This window comes from Nicotiana sylvestris, chromosome 11 (assembly GCF_000393655.2).
Source record: "Nicotiana sylvestris chromosome 11, ASM39365v2, whole genome shotgun sequence".
Classification (NCBI taxonomy): domain Eukaryota; kingdom Viridiplantae; phylum Streptophyta; class Magnoliopsida; order Solanales; family Solanaceae; genus Nicotiana; species Nicotiana sylvestris.
This window is the reverse complement of record NC_091067.1, coordinates 120,951,495-120,970,946: the sequence shown is the minus strand read 5'-3', so window position 1 is coordinate 120,970,946 and position 19,452 is coordinate 120,951,495. Positions and strand designations below refer to the sequence as shown.

Below are 19,452 nucleotides of genomic sequence, written 5' to 3'. Positions count from 1 at the left end.
ATATTAATGATAATTCGATTCATATAACATATTTTTCAGCTATTTATTCCATCCCCAAATGTTAAAAAAACTAACATATATCCCCAATCTTTTTTGAGAAACATATCTTTGTGTATTGATCTAAGATTTTCTAAATTGCATATAGCAGGACTTGTATGCATTAGACCACCAATATATGATAAGTCCTCCCCTCACAATTGGTTTAGGACCAGAAACCAAATATTTTTACTATCTTTTAATGCATTTGATTTGCTATATTGTGTAAATAGATGATCTTTTGGACCTCATGATTACGTATAGGGGTACTTGGATCAAAATGAGATAATGATGAAACTTTCCACATAATTTCTCTTTTGATATCTTTTTCTTCTAAAATTTGCCTTTTTGATATCTTAATTCCAAATTAATTGTATTAAATCTTATATTCATTCTAAAATTTGCCTTTCTAAATAATTTCTCATTTCTCAAATATCTTTAGCTTTATTTTTTTAATTCATTACCAGAACTTGTGTCCGAGACCAACCACCACTGCAACATCCAAGAAGTCAAGTGATGAGGTCCTTATTGTACAGTACAGTCACCATACCAACAACCTCAAAATTACCAAACTGCTACTCCCCTCACTCTCTGAAACTCCCATTTCTAAACTTTCTTCATCCTTCTAAATACCCAATTCTTCTAAACTCAGACCCTCGTGTAAAAAGCCATAAAAGACTAATAACCAAAGCTTCAATGGCATCCCAAGAATCAAATACGGAAGCAAATTCACAGCAGACAAAACCATTCTCTGTTCTCTTTGTGTGTCTTGGTAACATATGCAGAAGCCCAGCTGCTGAAGGCGTCTTTACTGATTTGGTCAAAAAAAGAGGACTTGATTCCAAGTTCAAGATTGATTCTGCTGGTACTATTAATTATCATGAGGTATAACCAATTGGGTGTCTTTAAAATTTATAAAGTTTTGAGCCTTCTTGGAATTGATCATGTTTAAGATTGATTCAGCTAGTACTATTTATTATCATGAGGTTTGGCCAATTGGGTGTTTGTAATAATTGTAAACCCTTATAAAGTTTGGAACTTTCTTGGAATTGATCATGTTTAAGATTGATTCAGCTGGTACTATTGATTATTATGAGGTGTATCCACTTGGGTGTCTGAAAAAGTTATTAAGTTTTTATGGTTTTGAAGCTTTCTTGAAATTGATTTTGTTAATTCTGTTCTTGTTTTTCTTTCAAGGGAAATGAAGCTGACCCAAGAATGAGGGCTGCTGCTAAAAGGCGTGGAATTGCAATAACTTCTATATCTAGGCCAATTAGGCCTTCTGATTTCAAAGATTTTGATCTCATTCTTGCTATGGATGAGCAAAATAAAGGTGGATTTTTTGCAATAATCCTTTGTCAAATTCTTGGAGATGTGTGTTTTTAGCTTTTCTTTCTTATTGGTTCTTTTCATGTTTTGTCCTTCTCTTTATACATCAGCTTTACTACTTCTTTGGTTGATGTTGATGCTTGTAACATATGTATCTGCTATATTGTTAACAAGAATTGATTGTTTTTTCCCTTATAGCTGATATACTTGGAGCTCTTGAGAGGTGGATCCATAGAGAGACATTACCAGCTGATGCACCTGAAAAGGTTTGCTAATATATCGGTCACTTGTATTGGTATTTGTTATCAATTGCATTTCTTTTGTCTGTTGTCCTAATCGAAGTGCATTTAACATTCAGGTTCGCTTGATGTGTTCCTACTGTAAGAAGCATGACGAAACTGAAGTCCCAGACCCTTACTATGGTGGAGCTCAAGGTTTTGAGAAGGTAATGTCTAAAATAATCCGTCTTATCTTTGTTAAGACATGAGAAATGACCCTAAACTGCCTGATTTTTACATTTTAGATGACATGAAGGCTTCTTGCTCCTAGCTATACAGGAAAATCGGCAATGTTTAAACTTTACTGTTGGAGCATTATGATAGTTATAACACAAAAGGTTATGTTCTGTTGTCTTGAACGGAGTTGTTCACACTACTATGCCAATTTATACCTAAAACCCACAACGACAGAATGATGTTAAAGGCCCAGAGCTCTTAATAAGCTACTTTTAACCACATTTTCATGGAAAGAATGTATATAATAGCAAACAAGAGAGATCAGTGAGTTTGTCTTTTATGTGCTTTTTTGTCCTCAACACTTTAAGAGAATGAAGAGAAAACTATTGCTTTCCTAAATTATGAGCCAGTGACCTACTATGCTGCGTTTATATGTCATCTATCATACAGCTTTCTGTCATTTTCTTTTGGTAGAGAACTGTTCTCGAAAAACTAAATGCTATTTGAAAGTATGCACACAATAGCCACCCTACTTATCTTTACATGCGTTAATGCCCAATGCGTTAGACACTTAGCTTCTGGCTTCATATTACCTTTCATCTTAATAGCTTAGGCTACATGGAGAAAAAGAACCAAGGAATGGTGTCTTGAGTTATAGCCCTCATAGCTACTTCACCCTTCACTTCTTCCCTTCTCATTTTTTTCATTCGTCTAACTCTCTAACCCTTTCGAGTCCCTCTATCTCGCTGAATGCATTCACTAACTGTAACAGCCAGCCCACTAGTAATATTGCATGCTTTGGGCTTAGGCCCACATGACTTTAAAACACGTCACTAGGGTCTAAGGCCTGTTTACTTATATACCAAGCATCTCTCCCGTGTTTTGTCAATGTTGGATTCGCCTAATCCAGCTTCTGGCTTCATATTACCTTTCATCTTGATAGCTTAGGCTACATGGAGAAAAAGAACCAAGGAATGGTGTCTTGAGGTATAGCCCTCGTAGCTACTTCACCCTTCACTTCTTCCCTTCTCATTTTTTTCATTCGTCTAACTCTCTAACCCTTTCGAGTCCCTCTATCTCGCTGAATGCATTCACTAACTGTAACAGCCAGCCTACTAGTAATATTGCCTGCTTTGGGCTTAGGCCCACATGACTTTAAAACACGTCACTAGGGTCTAAGGCGTGTTTACTTATATACCAAGCATCTCTCCCGTGTTTTGTCAATGTTGGATTCGCCTAGGGTGTGACATACACCCTCCTTAGGGACTCAGTGTCCTTGCTGAGATTTGCCCCACCATCGTTCAAGGTTGCACACGGAGTGGCTCTGATACCATATGTAACAGCCCAATCCACTAGTGATATTGTCCGCTTTGGGCCTAGGCCTGCACGACTTTAAAATGCGTCAGAGGGCGGGCTGTTGAGGACGGGTCAAGTAGGACTGACATGCTTCTAGGCTAGCAAACTTCTGAAGAAGGGGTGCACATGTTAGCTTAGGCAAATCCCACATCGGAATGAGAGAGAAAAGTTAAGAGCTATATAAGGCATGACACAAGTTCACATGGTATGCGCATGCTTTTGGGGCTCGAGGTACCGTAGCCCAAAAAGACAAATCCGTACGGGCCTAGGCCCCAAGCAGACAATACATGCCATAAGCTTGGGTTGTGACATTAACTCTCTCATCCTGACATCAACCGTTCCTAACAACTCTTTGTTCCATTCCCTTAAATTCCTTTTAAGAAGGGAGTTTTTTCTTTAGCAGCTCTTGTCAAAGATAGAGTGAGTGGGGTTGAGTGAGGATTTGGGGGAGTGTACGGACTGGTAGGAGAAGGGTCCAAGGTGTTTTTCTGGGAGGAACTGGCCAATATGATAGGGGAATGGGACATTTCATGGGTTCTGGGGGGGAGACTTTAATACTATTAGATTCCCGGAGGAGAGATTAGGGTGTAGTATGATTTCATCAATGATCACTTTCTCATTGATCTTCCTCTGTCAGGGGAAAGGTTTACTTGGGCCAGGGCAGAGGATTCTAACTCAAGGTCTAGACTTGATAGATTTCTGATATCGCCCTCCTGGAATGAGCTGGTGCCGAATGTGCTGCAGATTCTTTTACCTAGGCTGACTTCGGATCATTTGCCTATCTTGCTAGATAGATGCAGAGGGAGGGGGGTGCGTGTTTGGTGACAAGGTGAAAGAATGGTGGTCAAGCTACGGGGGACACCTTCATTCCGTCTTTCAAAGAAACTTAAATTGCTCAAGAGAGATATTATTAGTGGAATAAGGAGGTTCTTGGGAGGGTAGAGGTTAAAATGAGGGAGCTTATGCATGAATTGGGGATCTAGAGAAAGGGGAAGGGGCGAGTGAGTTAGATGAATCTGAGAAAGAGAGATTGGGGGAGGTTAAGAGGGAAATATTCGAGTTAGCAATAGCTCAGGAGACTAGTTGGCGGCACAAATCGAGGGCGCTATGGTTAAAGGAAGGGAACTCGAATACCAAATTTTTCCACAGGGTGGCGGTTGCAAATCGAAGGAGAAACTTCATAAAGTCCTTAGTTGTGGATGGGGTGAGGATTGAGGGAGAGGAGGAGGTAAAAGGGGTGATAGTGGGGTTTTATGAGAACTTATACAAAGAGGAAGTTAGTTGGAGGCCAACTTTGGGGGAATAGAGTTCAACCACACATAGGGGAGGGAGACAGTGAGTGGCTAGAAAGGGCTTTCGAGGAGGAGGAGGTGCACGAGGCTGTGTCGAGTTGTGCTGGTGATAAGGCCCCCGACCCTGATGGTTTCTCCTTGGCCTTCTTCCAGCTCTGTTGGGACACCATCAAGGGGAGTTGATGGAAGCCATTGAATACTTCCATGTGAATGGTGTTTTCGAGAGAAGTATCAATGCTTCTTTTATTACTATTGTGCATAAGAAAGAAGGTGCATCTTGTATCAGTGACTACATGCCTATTAGTCTCGTGGGGAGCATTTACAAGATCATTTCTAAAGTGTTTTCCAATAGATGCAAGAAGGTTCTTGACGTGTCTGTTTCGTCCTCCCAGAATACGTTTGTGGAAGGTAGGCAGATGCTGGATGTCGCTTTGGTGGAAAATGAACTTGTAGACTCCAGAAGGAAAAATAGAGATCTCGGCTTACTATGCAAGTTGAACCTTGAGAAGGCTTTCGACCATGTCAATTGGGAGTTCCTGGATTTTATTATGATGCGGATGGGGTTTGGGGCAAGATGGAGGGGATGGATCATGTTCTGCATTTCCTCAGTCTGATTCTCTATCCTGGTTAATGGTAGCCCGTGTGGTTTCTTTGGCAGCTCCAGGGGTCTCAGGCAAGGAGACCGCCTATCCCCCATGCTATTCATTCTAGTGATGGATGCTTTGAGTAAAATGATGGATCGAGCGGCGGGGAGAGGCTTCTTGAGAGGATTCTTAACTTCGATCGGGTGCCTAGTGCCCGAAGAGTCTCTCATTTGCTTTTTGCGGATGACACCCTGGTTTTCTGTGATGCCGATATGGATCAGTTGACCTACCTGAAGCAGGTCCTGCAGTGGTTTCAGATAGTATCAGGTCTCAAAATCAACCTCGACAAGTATGAGATTTTCCCGGTGGGTGAGGTTGCTAACATTGATGCTTTGTCTTATGTTCTCAGATGTAAGGTGGGGTCCCTTCCCACTACTTACCTGGGTCTCCCATTGGGCGCTTCGCATAAGGATACTACGGTTTGGAATCCAGTGATCGAAAGGTTGAAAAAAGATTAGCAGGCTGGCAGAAACGGTACTTGTCAAAAGGCGGAAAGGAAGTGCTCATTAAAAGCACTTTATCGAGTATGCCCACCTATTACTTGTCCCTGTTGCAAGCTCCTGTGAGCATCACAGAAAAACTGGAGCGGCTTCAAAGGAATTTTCTATGGGATGCAGCAGATGGAACTAGAAAGTATCATCTAGTGAATTGGGAGAGTTACTTCCGCAAAGAAGTGGGGTGGACTTGGAGTAAAAGATCTTAGGGTATTCAACAGAGCTTTGGTGGGGAAATGGCTGTGGAGATTCGGGGTAGAAGAGCATGCTCTATGGAGGGAGGTCATAGTAGAAAAGTATGATTCCACGGGAGGGGTTGGAGGACCAAGGCAATCACAACACCTTTCGGGTGTAGCATGTGGAGGAGCATCATGAAGAATTGGGGATCCTTCAGTGGCAACATCTCTTACATGGTGGGAGATGGAAGGAGAATCAGCTTTTGGAATCATAGGTGGTGTGGAGAGGATACTCTGAGGGTCTCCTTCCCCCACGTCTTCAGAGTTTCAAACCAGAAGGAATTGATGGTCCAACAGATTCGTAAGGAGCATGTATGGGGGGGGGGGGGGGTAGTATGAGACCTCTCATTTAGAAGGAAAATGCAAGATTGGGAGATTGCGGAGCTCCAAGATTTATTGACACTGCTATATGGGCAAGACATGCCTCATCCATCTTGTGATTCTTGGAGATGGGGTTTGCATGGCGATGGTCTGTTCACCGTAAAGTTCTTTTACCAGAATATGTTGGTGAGAGAGGAGGCCTCTTTTCCATACTCCTCGATCTGGATTCCTAAGGCGCCCACGAAGGTGTGGTTTTTTGCATGGCTAGCGGCGAGGGGAGTGATTTTGACTGCTGAGAATCTGCGAAAGAGGGGAATTACACTTGTTAGTTGGTGCTATATGTGTAAAAGCTCAGGGGAAGAAGTTGATCATCTTTTGTTGCATTGCCTTGTGTCCTCGGCTTTGTGGAGGGCGATCCTGAACCTTTTTGGTGTTCAATGGGTGATGACACGCACTGTAAAGGAAATGCTATATAGCTGGACCGGTTTCCGTAGAAGAAGAAAGCAAAAGGCGTGGAAGTTCGCCCCGTTAGCTCTCATGTGGATAGTTTGGGGAAAGAGAAATAGGAGAGCTTTTGAGGGGATTGTGTCTCCTTTTTCACATTTTAAGAATAGTCTTTTATCTTTGATCGCTTTTTGGTGCACTCATATAGCCCCTATTTGTATAGAAGATTGGGCGTCATTTGTAGAGAATCATGTTCTGATGTAAATTCTCTACTTTTTGGTATACTTCTTGTATACGGGAGTTCTCCCCCTTTTGATTAATACAATTTACGTTATCAAAAAAAAAAAATTCTTTGCTAGACGGAATGACTCTGGTGACTTGATAGATTCACCACCATGATTTCCTACATCCAAAGCCCCTCTTTCAACTACATGTTCTCAAAAGTGAAAGGAGCCCGTGTTCTTCTCACATTGGTAGAGTCTAGCTGATGGATAAGTGGTCTGAAACAAATCTGAGTAAAGGTACTTGAACCATGTTCGGCGGCATCTCCTCCTAATTGGTGGCAGCCAGGAATCTGTCATCCTGATTTTGACCTTGACTCATTCATCCTGGTCCACATGAACTTTACACCTTTTGATGTAAGGTCTACACTCGGAGGCACTGAAGTTTATGTTATATACGCTCGAATGACATCAAGAAAGTTCTATATCCTCTCAATAGTCTTGCACTTCTTTCACTATTGTTCTTTTGTTTAATTTCATAACAATTTTTTATATGTCAATCAGATTATGCCTTCTATGCACGTTTGCCATTTTTAGAAGAATTTGGGTTTTTTTATCAGCAGACTTCAGCACAATACTCGAGACTTTTATCTCCAGGATATCTTTTCCAGCTTTTCCACTTGTTTTAGCTCCATAGAAGCATCAACTTTCTTTGCCATTTCTCAGTCTGATAAATTTATTTCCTCGTGATATTACCAAAACCATTATTTTATTCAGCAAGTGTGTAATCTTCTTCTCAGGGCATCCAAAGGGAATAGTGTTTTGCTCCTCAACTTTAACTTAGTAGCTTCAGTGTTCTAGCCAACACATTTCCTATCTACAAAAAAGTCCCACCAACCGTTAACCATGTGAGCAAACCCCTTGGATTCCACCCCACATGTTTTAAAATCTAAACTTTTTCCTCTCTCAGATCATAACTCGTGTCTCTTCTTGCTTTTCATAGAACATACAAGTCTTATGAAATAAGTCTCATATATGAGCCCTGATGCTTGTTTCGTCATCCCATTTTCATCAGCCTTAGTTATAGGTGTCTTCAAGATGGTACATAGGACAAGAGTTCTAAAATTTAGGCTATTGACAAGGATCACTTTGAAATATTTGGTTGGAAAAATCCAAGGAGGTATTTTGGAGAACTGCTAAGTCCTTGAATATGTGAAAAGGATTGAAAAGGAAATATGGATACTCTCGTAGTTTCCAAGTTCTTCCAAATAAGCCGGGAACAATTGTCTTTTATTTCCTGTTGAATGATTTCTACAGAAAATGCTGAGAAAGCCTTTTTCTTTAAAAGTAAAATCTCTTTTGCAGTGATACGAGTTTCTGCAAGGGGACCCTTCTGAAGCTCTTTTTTGATAATATTAATTTAATATGATTTTGTTTTGCTGCTACTGTCTTTATATTATGTGTGAGTCATAGTTTGCTTTTGTTAGCCATTAATCTTGTGGTTGATGCTCAAAGTGACATGCATCTAATGCTCAACTCCACCACGTCTTGCTCACAGGTACTAGATCTGCTTGAAGATGCTTGTGATTCACTATTGGAAAGCATTGTGGCGGAGAAGAAAATTTAGGTTCATAGATTTATTTTTGTCACCAGCAGTCTTACTGCCGACTAGGCAATTGCTTATTTAAAGCATATAGTATGCACTCTTTGCTCATCGTTTGAACTACAGCGACTTGTAAAGCCAGATTCCAGTATATCTGGCCCATGGTATGCACTGCTTTGTGTTTATTGTTTACATGACAAGATCAAGCAAAGATCTGTACAAATATACAATACAGAGGTGAATCTTGACACTACTCATGTACTTTGTCCTGTTTCCCACCTCTCCCCTTGGCTCGTTCGTGAAGAAGTCTTGTAGCAAGGTGATGCATTATCACATACCAATTCTGCTCAGATATTTGGTCAAGAGAATTTTCTTCTTTTGCGCATGCTATTTTGTTCTAAGGACATGCTGTAAAACTACTGCATCAAAATTGCAAGAGCAAATGTATCAGCTTGACTGTAGCAGAGTAAACAAGCTAAATACCAAAATCGTGTGCATTTTTATCAAGTCCCCACTGTTAATTCAGTGCCTACATTTCACTTCCAATATGAAACTTTTTATCTTGTCAAGAGAGAGAACTTTGTCAAGTTGGAAACTTTGACACAATGCTTCCTTTCTTTAATGATCACAATTCCTTGACCATGCATTTTTATGGTAAAGGCGTTCTTAATGACACTTGTTTAGGTCGAACTTGAGCTCCCTAGCATACTTGCCAGTTGAGAGGTCCTTATTTTCAAATACTCTCCGAACAAGTTTTTCAATTTCAAATCCTCTATTTCAAGTGAAAGTTGAAAAAATGGACAAAATTGTAAAACATACATTGACTTGCAAATAATATTTCAATATCAGATAATACATGTGCAACAAGATCCCTGTAGTACTATTGTGGAGATAACTTCTCCAACAGGGACAGGGAAGTGAAAAATGGAAAAGAAAATCAGATACAATGTGCTGGGATTATGATGAATTTACAGAGGGAAAGTTAATACAGGACAGCACCTTCACATGCCATGTTCCCACAATTTCCATCACCGGTATATCGCGCAGATATAGTAACTATACAAACGCTTTAAGTAACAACTACAACTATGTCTCAATCCCAAACTGAGTTGGGATCGGATATATATGAATTTTCACTAACCATATCTTTACATTTAAGCTCATCTGAGACCAATATTACACAAAAGCTTAAGTAACAAAAAGAAAATTTTCATATGATGAAGGACTGTTTGACTCCTTTTCGTGAACGCTTTCGCCTTGGGTTTGAGCTCAGAATGCTTGAAAAGGCACTTAGAAGTTCTGTATCCTCCACATTGATTAAAATCTTTGCAGCTTCTGGATTGGCAATAAGTTGCTTTGCCACTAGATATCCTGCAATAGTCCATGTCTGAAAGAGACGTGCCTGTTTCCCGATGAACCCTCCTCGCCTTGTATCATAGTATTCGGGCCACTTGTCTCTCGCTAAGCGTATCTCTGCAATCTTAATTGCCTTTTCAGCTATTTCTGGCCTCTTCATTTTTATGCATGCTACTGTCAGCTGAAAACGGTTCACATTTAAAATAATCATCCCATCTTTTTTGTTTTCAATGAATCTCTTCCATGTTCGATTCTACTATATGTTAAAACATTTCTGTGAATGCTCAGATGAGATGACAGAACATTATTGCAGCTACAGTTATATACGTCTAAATTGCCTGGTTCTTATATTACATCTAACGCATGAAAAACTCATGTATTGCACAGAGTTAAAAAGCATGACTTCAGTGCCAAAGATATGTTTCTTAGTAGATAATCCAAAAAGACATTACAGCGCTAAAAAGGGAACCAATTTTTGAATCTTTTTGTGATTAACTGATAAAGGGTAGGAGATCAATAAACAAAATGAGTAGAGTATATTCTGTCATTGGACAACTATGACCTCGAGTTGTATATTCTGTCGAAGTGCTGATGAAACTTGTGAGCATCTATTTGTCCAATGTATGTTTACGAGAAATCAGTGGAACAAGCTGATGCAGTGGTTACAGAGAGGGCCAGTACTACTTATGCACTGGGAACAATTTGTGGAATGGGCAATCAAGAATTCCAAGGGAAGAACTCAAGCAGCTCAAGGATATAAGATGGTGTATGCCGAGTGTATCCACTCCATTTGGATGGAGAGAAACCAACGAATATTTGAGAAGAAGAGTACCAATTGGGAGAGTATTGCAAAGCAGATTGCTTATGTCTGCAATGTCCGAGCTACTCCAGGAATTAGAGCTATACTACAACAATGTGTTTTCTAAGGATATTTTAGAATGTAGTAGGCTATGTTAATGGTTGTTGGTGTTTTTGTTCTCTTTTAGATAGCAAGCTGTGTTTATGCTAAGCTATGGGTTTGTAACTCCTCCTACTGGTGATTAATGAAAGATTTAATTACCAAAAAAAATAAAATGAGCAGAGTAAAGAAAGTAAAAGCCTTTTTTTAAGCTATAGTTTGATGCTTATTCAATCTCATCATGTATGGAATTATCGAAGATCATTAACCACTATATGTCTCTTCTGGTGCTAAAAGCCCCTTATCAGTGATGTTTCTTCCTATGCATTTAAGGTAAAGGCATATTTAAAGTTAAACCGTAAGCAAAAAGAACAGACACTTTTCCTTAGCTACTGCATTATATTTCACATCGAATTTTAAATTTTCCTTCCAACACAATGCAGTATATCAAGCTTGTGAACATCACTCTCATACATTTGTTGGTGAAACTCATGGTGGTCAATCTGTAACCAGAATAAATTGACGGACCACTAAGCAATCATCGGGGCAAATATTTGACCCGCATCGAGGTATCTGCCCCATGCGCCCAGATCAATTTTCTGTCTAATTTTTTCATTAAATATTTGACCATGCAGACACATATTTGTATAGATACATACATATAATATTTATACACATACATACATACAAATTTATAGTTATATGTACATATATTATAATACAGAAATATTTATACACACAGACACATACATACATGTCTGTGTAATATATTTCACTAAGATTATGTAAGATCTTGTGACATACTATGTTTTTACATACTGAATGTATGTTATTAAATTCAGATATTTAACTTAGGTTTCGTACAATTTAAACTTTTTTATAACATTTTTGATGTATTTCATATTTTTGCAAACTCAGTTTCAATTTAATATTAAATACCAGAAATTTCATGGAGTTAAACCCCCTGCCTTAAGACTAACACTGCCCCATGATAGGTAAATCACTCCCAACCCTCTCCTTTTAAACAATGGTTACCACTTTTATTCAATAGACTAAACATCTGCCTATCACATGGGTTTGAAGTTAGCAGCATTTGGTCAATCACAACCATTTCTAAAGGGAACTTCTCAAATTTTAGTCCCCTTCTTTCTTGGATAGGAAGTGATGGCAGCTATAAGTGGTGAAAGCATGAAATCAGAGGTGTGCATACTTACCTGCCAGAGCAAAGTTGGCCAGGATCCTCCATTATGGTAAGACCAAGGCCTGCACCACGAGTATCAAAAAATTATAAGGTGAGGAAAATTACGACGAGGACAGAAAAGAATATACATATTAGAAACAAATAGAAAAGAAAATAAGGCATTACGTGTTTTTCGGATCACCGCCAGTAATAATGCGCCATTCCTGACCCTCAAGAGCAGGATAACATATCTTTAGCGGCATGTCAGCTACTAAGTCTTCCCATTTTGCTTCAATAAGATCTAAAATAGCATGTGACTGATCTATGGTAGCAAGACTGCTTACAATGGACCATAGGTTCCCAAGTGCAAAGAACCGGAAATCCATGTGAGCTGGCTGCAAGTTTCCAATAAGATAGCCTCCTTTACTAGGCATCCATTCCACCAGCCAGGGAGGAATTTGATCCGGATATATATTGAACTTGTTGATCGCATCATATGAATATTCCTCTGTTTTGTATCTATAAATCTCGTTCAATTTTTTCACATCGATCCAGTAGTATTCCCTGATATGAAATGACAATGCTAGCAGTCGATTGTTAAGTGCTCTAACAAGGTCTGTTGATGCCTCCTCTGGAGCAAGCATCTCTCTTGCACAAAGTAAGGCTGAATAATATAATGCCTGCAAACCATGAAACATCAAGCATATAATTATGCAGAACCTTCTTGGAATAGAAGAAGAGACGCAAATACGTAGCCAGAAGAAGTGATGAAAGTTGAAAATAGAGTTTGTAAGATTACCCAGCATATGTACAACCAATAGTCATATCCGTAGTTACATCAAGAAAAAAACTGTCACGGAATATTGACCATGTAATATTATTAGCTTAGAACCTGTAATGAGTATATAAACATGAATAATTTGACATTTCCTTACATCTCCTTCTGGCCTATTTGTGAATAAAGGTAATTGTGTCTGGATATTAATTCTGGTGATAAATTTCCACTTTTCACTGAGATCATTCAAATGATGGTGCTACTAATTGAGAATAAAGGGACCTCAATGGCATATGTAATAGTGGGAACATACACCTTTCCTTTTTGAAACTAAGAGTTCTCCAAAACTTCAATCAACTTGCAGTCAATTTGATACATTAGTTTCATAATTATTACCTACAGCCACTGGTTGTCGGGATGAGTATCACCCTCATGTCATAATAAAAAATTAGCTGCTAGGTCTTTGACATGATAAATCAGAGAGGTTAGTCAGGACTAGGGGTGGCAAACGGGCAGGTCGGGTCGGATATGAGCATGTCGAAAACGGGTAATTCAAAAAACGGATAAATTATCCGATCCGACACGTATTTGAGATGGATAAAAAACGGGTTATCCGGCGGATAATATGGATATCCATATTATCCATGGCTTCTTGAATATGATCACTTTTGGGAGAATTTCTAGTCTCCCAAACTTGAGTAACCCCCAGTTTGAGGCTTCACAAATGTAAAAGTTAAACACATTAGTTATCCATTGGTTATCCATTTGGTTAACCATTTTCTAAGTGGATAATATGGTTCTTATCCATATTCAACCCGTTTTTAAAAAGTTCATTATCCAACCCATTTTTTAATGGATAATATGGGTGGATAACTGTTTTCTTTTAACCATTTTGCCCCCTCTAATCAGGACCAAGAGGTAAAATATGAATGACAATGTTTCCGGTCCCAAAAAGAAAGAAGAAAACAGATAAAACGAGATAGCAGCATACAGCTGATGGAGGAAGAAAGGAGGTGAATAGCACTTTAGAGTACAATACATCAAATAGAACTGATGGCTTCTGTGTGAGCTAGAAGAAAATCATGATAGGAGACTGCCATATCTACTAATTTGAGCTCGAAAGAATGGCATCAGATAAGTATGGAAAGCAACTTCAGAGGACAAAAGTAAGATTTACCCAGACAGAGAGGATAAGGAGAAGAAAACAGGTTTCCTCAACGAGATAAGAGAAGAAAGTAAAACTCAAGCATCCCTCCATGGGAAAGTATAAAGTTTTTCTTTTTGAGAAAAAAAAAAAAGGATGAAGAAAGAACGCATCTGAGGTAAAAGTTTCACAAAGGACAAGCTTGCTTGAAGACAGGAGAAAAAGAAAAGACCTGAATTTCCAGAGGGTGGCCATGGATTCCCATGCGGCGATCTATCATGCAAGAACCATCAGTCACCAACAAAGTCGGAAACATATCAAAACCATCTGCAAGACATAACCTAAGGATCATCTTCATTCCAGTTTGGACATCAACTCTCCCCTGAAGAGAAAGATCTCCAGAGCATTTCCCATATGCTCGTAGAAGTACAATCCACCATAATCCTGGAGTAAACTAATAGAGTCAAAATCTTCATGTAACCCTAAATTTTCTATACAAAATACATGCATCAAAACTTAAGATCACCTGAGTCAACGGGTGCGACTCGACCAATTGCTGCCTCGCCAAAGTCTGGATCCAATACATCTTCTGTTGCAGATTCGTCATTATCAAGTGGAACGGTACGCACTTTGAAGCTAGCAGGCATCAGCCCTTGACCTGGACTATAGCAATCCATTGTTTTCTCCCAACTCTGTTTGGAATAAGAAGAGATGCTTAGGGCAAAAAACTAATGAGAGCTAAACTTTTTCAACTTCACCAAGTTAAGTAAAGTGAATCTCCTTAATGAGTCTCACACATGTCAAATAGCATTTTTCTTGCGCATCATATGGGAAAACTACTTCTAACTAATGGCAAACTAAGGCCACATTTAAGAGGAATGACAAAATCTCATTGCAGCTAATCGTACAACATGCAACGCCATGGAAGTTATAGATGCATTAAGCATGTTAAAGGAGTAAGTGGTACATATGAGAACAAGAAAAATTGCAAAAACTCAGTAAGTAGGGAAAGCATAAGTAATGAATTCACAAAGTTAACTTGGGCATAAAATGGCCAGCAGACCGGCAGATATTATATATAATTGCTTAATTAGAAGCAAATTTGCCAGCAGAAGTGGCAATGTAGAGACACTATCTTCCATAGTAAGGGGACTAGTTTGGGATCACGACGAGCCAAAATTGTCTTTAGGTAAAAGGCAACACATAATGCTAATGAAAGGAATCAAATTACATCCTGAATCATCATAAACAAGTAATATGACAAAAGCCACATGTTCCGATATGAAAGCAGGTAAAGCTGAAACTCAAAACAACACTTTACCTGCAACTGAAGCGTGTGAAGTATGAAATTCCTCACGATATCATATTCTCCTTTTAGTAGGAAAGCTATCCCAGAAGGAATAAAATCACGTATAAATACTTGATCGTAGTTTAGCATGGTTGCTTCACTTGGATCATTAGCAGCTATAGTTCCAACTGGGTCGCCATAGTAATAAACCATGGCAGCTCGCAAGAAATGCCACGCTTCATCTTCAATAGAGCCCGTGTTGGTCCTAGGCAACGCACTATTAACCATGGCAGCAGTTTTCAGACCTTTACTAAAAAGCTGAGCTCCATTTTCCTGCTTAATCATCTGTTCATCTTGATCATGATTTGGAATATTTGAACTAATTGTGTGAATTGACCTCCCATTTCCATCCTTAATGATTGTCTCATTGAATCTCTCAGGTTGTTGGCAATTGCAGATCAATGAATTGAACTGATTTTGAAGCTTTTCTCCGCGAAAAACACTATGTATGCCGCGAAAAGCATTTAACCTTGAGCAATATCTCCACTTACTTAAACCCTTGATCTGCTGATACGTCGTGTCCCCAATATTTATACTTTTTAAACAATGCTCATAGCAAAGTAAAGAGCTCGACTTCGTCAAGATTGAACTTGTTCGGAATTGACATGAAAACTCCCCGGATAAAAAGTGTAGGGCTGCTCCTGAAGCCCCCATTTTTAGTAAGAATCTGAAATTTGTGGTGCCTTCAGCTTTGCAACTATAGTAACAACTTCTGGATTTAATCAATGTTAGAGTTTCTTTCTATATTAAAAAAGGTATTAAAAAAAGGATGAACGAGAAATGGAAGGAAATGAAAAATTTGAGTAAAATTTTAAGTTTCACTCTCCTTTTAATGAGACATTGTCCCTGGTTGGTAGAGGAAAAGGAGTTTGGTGGGTTTATATACAAATGCACTTCATGTAGCTCTTAAAGAGTTGAAGAAGGCAAGCCTCGCGCCGTCGTCGTCGCTCGGCTTCGACTTCGGTCAAATGATTGATTGATTAATTTTTTGAACCAAATTTATTTTGAATATTAACGTAATATTATCCGTGTTTGTAACGGATGTTTTCCAATCCGTGAATATTAATGAGCAAGTGCCAAGTGCTCATTCCACCATGAGTAGTGCTACAACCACCATTGCCATATTGATTGCTCCATTAGTTAGCAGCCTGGTGCTCCGTCCACCATGGCCAAGTGCTCCACTAAATGAGTGGCAGCGGGTCCGTGTTTAGCAGCTAACTGCACTATAAATAGATGGTGCAAGCAGCTTGTTGAAGACACACCGAAAACAGAATTGAGAGCTATTGATCTTCTCTTCACCGAAAACTCAACGTTGGCTATAATTTGCATTCCTTCCTCTCAGAATTTCCATTCGACTTCTGAGTTTTCCTCCCTTGTTCTGCATTGTTTTAAACTACAAACAAAGCATCCGTAAGTGTGATTTGCTGCCGAACTTTGTATTCGCTGAAACACTGGGGTTTGAAGTACCGCTATACCAGTGTGTAATTCGTTCTATCTTGGGAGGAAATAATCCATAACCTTGGGTACTAGGAGGGGATTAAATTCCTTAAGGAAACACTGTGAATTTAGTGGGCTCAAATTAATTTCTGTTTTATTTATATTTACGTGTATAAGCTAACGTTCTAATTTCTAGAATCATTATTTACAAGTACAAAAGGAACAACAAGCTTAAGGAATTTAATAATTTTAATTTCTGTATTTGTGTTATTCTTATTATTCTGGAAACTTAAAACCTTTGTGGTTTTGTGTACTCCCATTTGGAGAGTAAAGCCTTCGTGGCGTTTTGTTGGAGATTAAAATCTACGTGATTTTTCACTCCAGTTTTAAACGTTTATTAAACGTTTGTTTGTGTCATTTTTACAGTAAAAATGGCGAATGACGGAAATCAAGCTGTTCCGATGATGACTGCCAACGCATCGACAAGTCGAACTCCGGCGTTGGCACCGGCAGAGAAACCCGGAAAATTTTCCGGGATGGATTTCAAGCGCTGGCAGCAAAAGATGTTCTTCTACTTGACTACGTTATGTCTACAGAAGTTCATCAAGGAAGATGTTCCTGATCTTCCAGATGAAACTCCAGAGAATGATAGCTTTCTCGTGATTGAGGCGTGGAAGCATTCTGACTTCTTGTGCAGGAATTATATTCTTAGCGGACTGGAGGATAATCTGTATAATGTATACAGTGGCGTGGAGACGTCAAAAGAATTGTGGAATGCGCTTGAAAAGAAATACAAAACTGAAGATGTCGGGATGAAGAAATTCGTCGCTGCAAAATTTTTGGACTACAAAATGGCAGATAGCAAGTCTGTTATTACCCAAGTCCAGGAGTTACAAGTGATTATTCATGATCTACTTGCTGAAGGTATATTTCAAATAATTGCTAATGTTGAAAGTAAAATTTTTAGTAATTTTACTAACGAAATTTTCATTGAAGATCTTGTCATCAATGAGGCATTCCAAGTAGCAGCAATAATTGAGAAGTTGCCACCATTGTGGAAGGACTTTAAAAATTATTTGAAACACAAACGAAAGGAGATGTCTCTTGAAGATCTCATTGTTCGATTGAGAATCGAAGAGGACAATAAAGCTGCTGAAAGGAGAGGCCGTGGAAATTCAACAATAATGGGAGCAAATATTGTTGAAGATAACAAAAAGAGAAAGAAGGCTTCTGGTCCGAAATACAACCCAAGCAAGAAGCGGTTCAGTGGAAACTGCTACAACTGTGGGAAAACCGGACACAAATCTACGGAGTGTCGTGCTCGGAAGAAAGACAAGCAAAGGGGTCAAGCAAACATGGTAGAAAAGCATGATGATGTTGATGACTTGTGCGCCATGCTTTCTGAATGCAACCTGGTAGGAAACCCAAAGGAGTGGTGGATTGATTCTGGAGCCACTCGCCATGTTTGTGCTGTGAGGGAAGCATTTTCTACATATGCTTCTGCTGGACCCGAAGAGACGCTCTCTATGGGAAATGCTGCTACAACAAAAATTGAAGGATACGGTAAGATATTTCTCAAGATGACTTCTGGCAAGGTCATGACTTTGAACAACGTCCTTCATGTTCCCGAGATTAGGAAGAACTTAGTCTCTACTGGACTTCTTGTAAAGCACGGTTTCAAGTGCGTTTTTGTATCTGACAAGGTAGTGATTAGTAAGAATGAAATGTTTGTAGGAAAAGGTTACCTTACTGAGGGCCTTTTCAAGCTGAATGTAATAGTTGTTGAAACTAATAATAAAACTTCAGCTTCTTCTTACTTACTTGAGTCAAATGATTTATGGCATGTACGTTTGGGTCATGTCAATTATAAAACCTTGCGAAAAATGATTAACTTGGAAGTATTGCCTAAGTTTGAATGCGAAAAATCAAAATGTCAAATATGTGTGGAATCTAAGTATGTTAAACATCCTTATAAGTCGGTTGAAAGGAATTCAAATCCTTTAGACTTAATTCACACAGATATTTGTGACATGAAGTCAATACCATCTCGCGGTGGAAAGAAGTATTTCATAACTTTTATTGACGATAGTACTCGATATTGCTATGTTTACTTACTTAATAGTAAAGATGAAGCAATAGACGCATTCAAGCAATACAAAAATGAAGTTGAAACGCAACTTAACAAGAAAATCAAAATGATAAGAAGTGATAGGGGTGGTGAATATGAATCTCCTTTTGAACAAATATGTTTAGAATATGGAATTATTCATCAAACAACAGCCCCTTACACGCCCCAATCCAATGGGATTGCGGAAAGAAAGAATCGTTCATTAAAGGAGATGATGAACGCATTGTTGATAAGTTCTGGTTTGCCACAGAACTTGTGGGGGAAGCCGTTCTTACGGCTAACCGAATACTAAATCGAGTACCCCATAGCAAAACACAATCCATTCCATATGAAAAATGGAAAGGAAGGAAGCCCAACTTAAATTATTTTAAAGTGTGGGGGTGTTTAGCAAAAGTGCAAGTTCCTAAACCCAAAAGGATAAAAATAGGACCGAAAACAGTTGATTGTGTTTTCATAGGATATGCGACTAATAGTAAAGCATATCAATTTCTGGTTCATAAATCAGAAAATCCCGACATTCATAATAATACGGTTATAGAATTAGATAATGCTGAGTTCTTTGAAAATATATATCCGTATAAAAAGGAATGCGAGTCGATTGGTGAAGGATCTAAACGACCTCGGGAAGAAACAAAAGAAAGTACATTTAATCAGGGGGATCCAAGACGTAGTAAACGTCAAAGAACGTCTACTTCGTTTGGACCAGATTTTGTGACTTTCTTATTGGAAAATGAGCCTCGAACATTTAAAGAAGC

The 19,452-nt window shown here is 38.9% G+C and overlaps 2 protein-coding genes across 2 annotated transcripts; one reads left to right on the top strand and one right to left on the bottom strand.

Moving 5' to 3' along the window:
- The first annotated feature begins 466 nt into the window (after positions 1 to 466).
- LOC104238243 (uncharacterized) lies at positions 467 to 8,938 on the top strand. Its single transcript, XM_009792563.2, has 5 exons — positions 467 to 921; positions 1,234 to 1,369; positions 1,564 to 1,631; positions 1,724 to 1,810; positions 8,387 to 8,938. The coding sequence occupies exons 1-5, from the start codon at positions 553 to 555 to the stop codon at positions 8,453 to 8,455; spliced, it is 729 nt and encodes a 242-aa protein (XP_009790865.1). The 5' UTR covers positions 467 to 552; the 3' UTR covers positions 8,456 to 8,938.
- Positions 8,939 to 9,368: 430 nt separating this feature from the next.
- LOC104238252 (neutral/alkaline invertase 3, chloroplastic-like) lies at positions 9,369 to 15,857 on the bottom strand. The gene is made up of 6 exons (XM_009792572.2): positions 15,106 to 15,857; positions 14,311 to 14,476; positions 14,017 to 14,228; positions 12,052 to 12,545; positions 11,900 to 11,948; positions 9,369 to 9,968 (listed from the first exon to the last, which is right to left on the bottom strand). Exons 1-6 carry the CDS (start codon positions 15,784 to 15,786, stop codon positions 9,642 to 9,644), a joined length of 1,929 nt encoding a protein of 642 aa, XP_009790874.1. The 5' UTR covers positions 15,787 to 15,857; the 3' UTR covers positions 9,369 to 9,641.
- Positions 15,858 to 19,452: the final 3,595 nt, after the last annotated feature.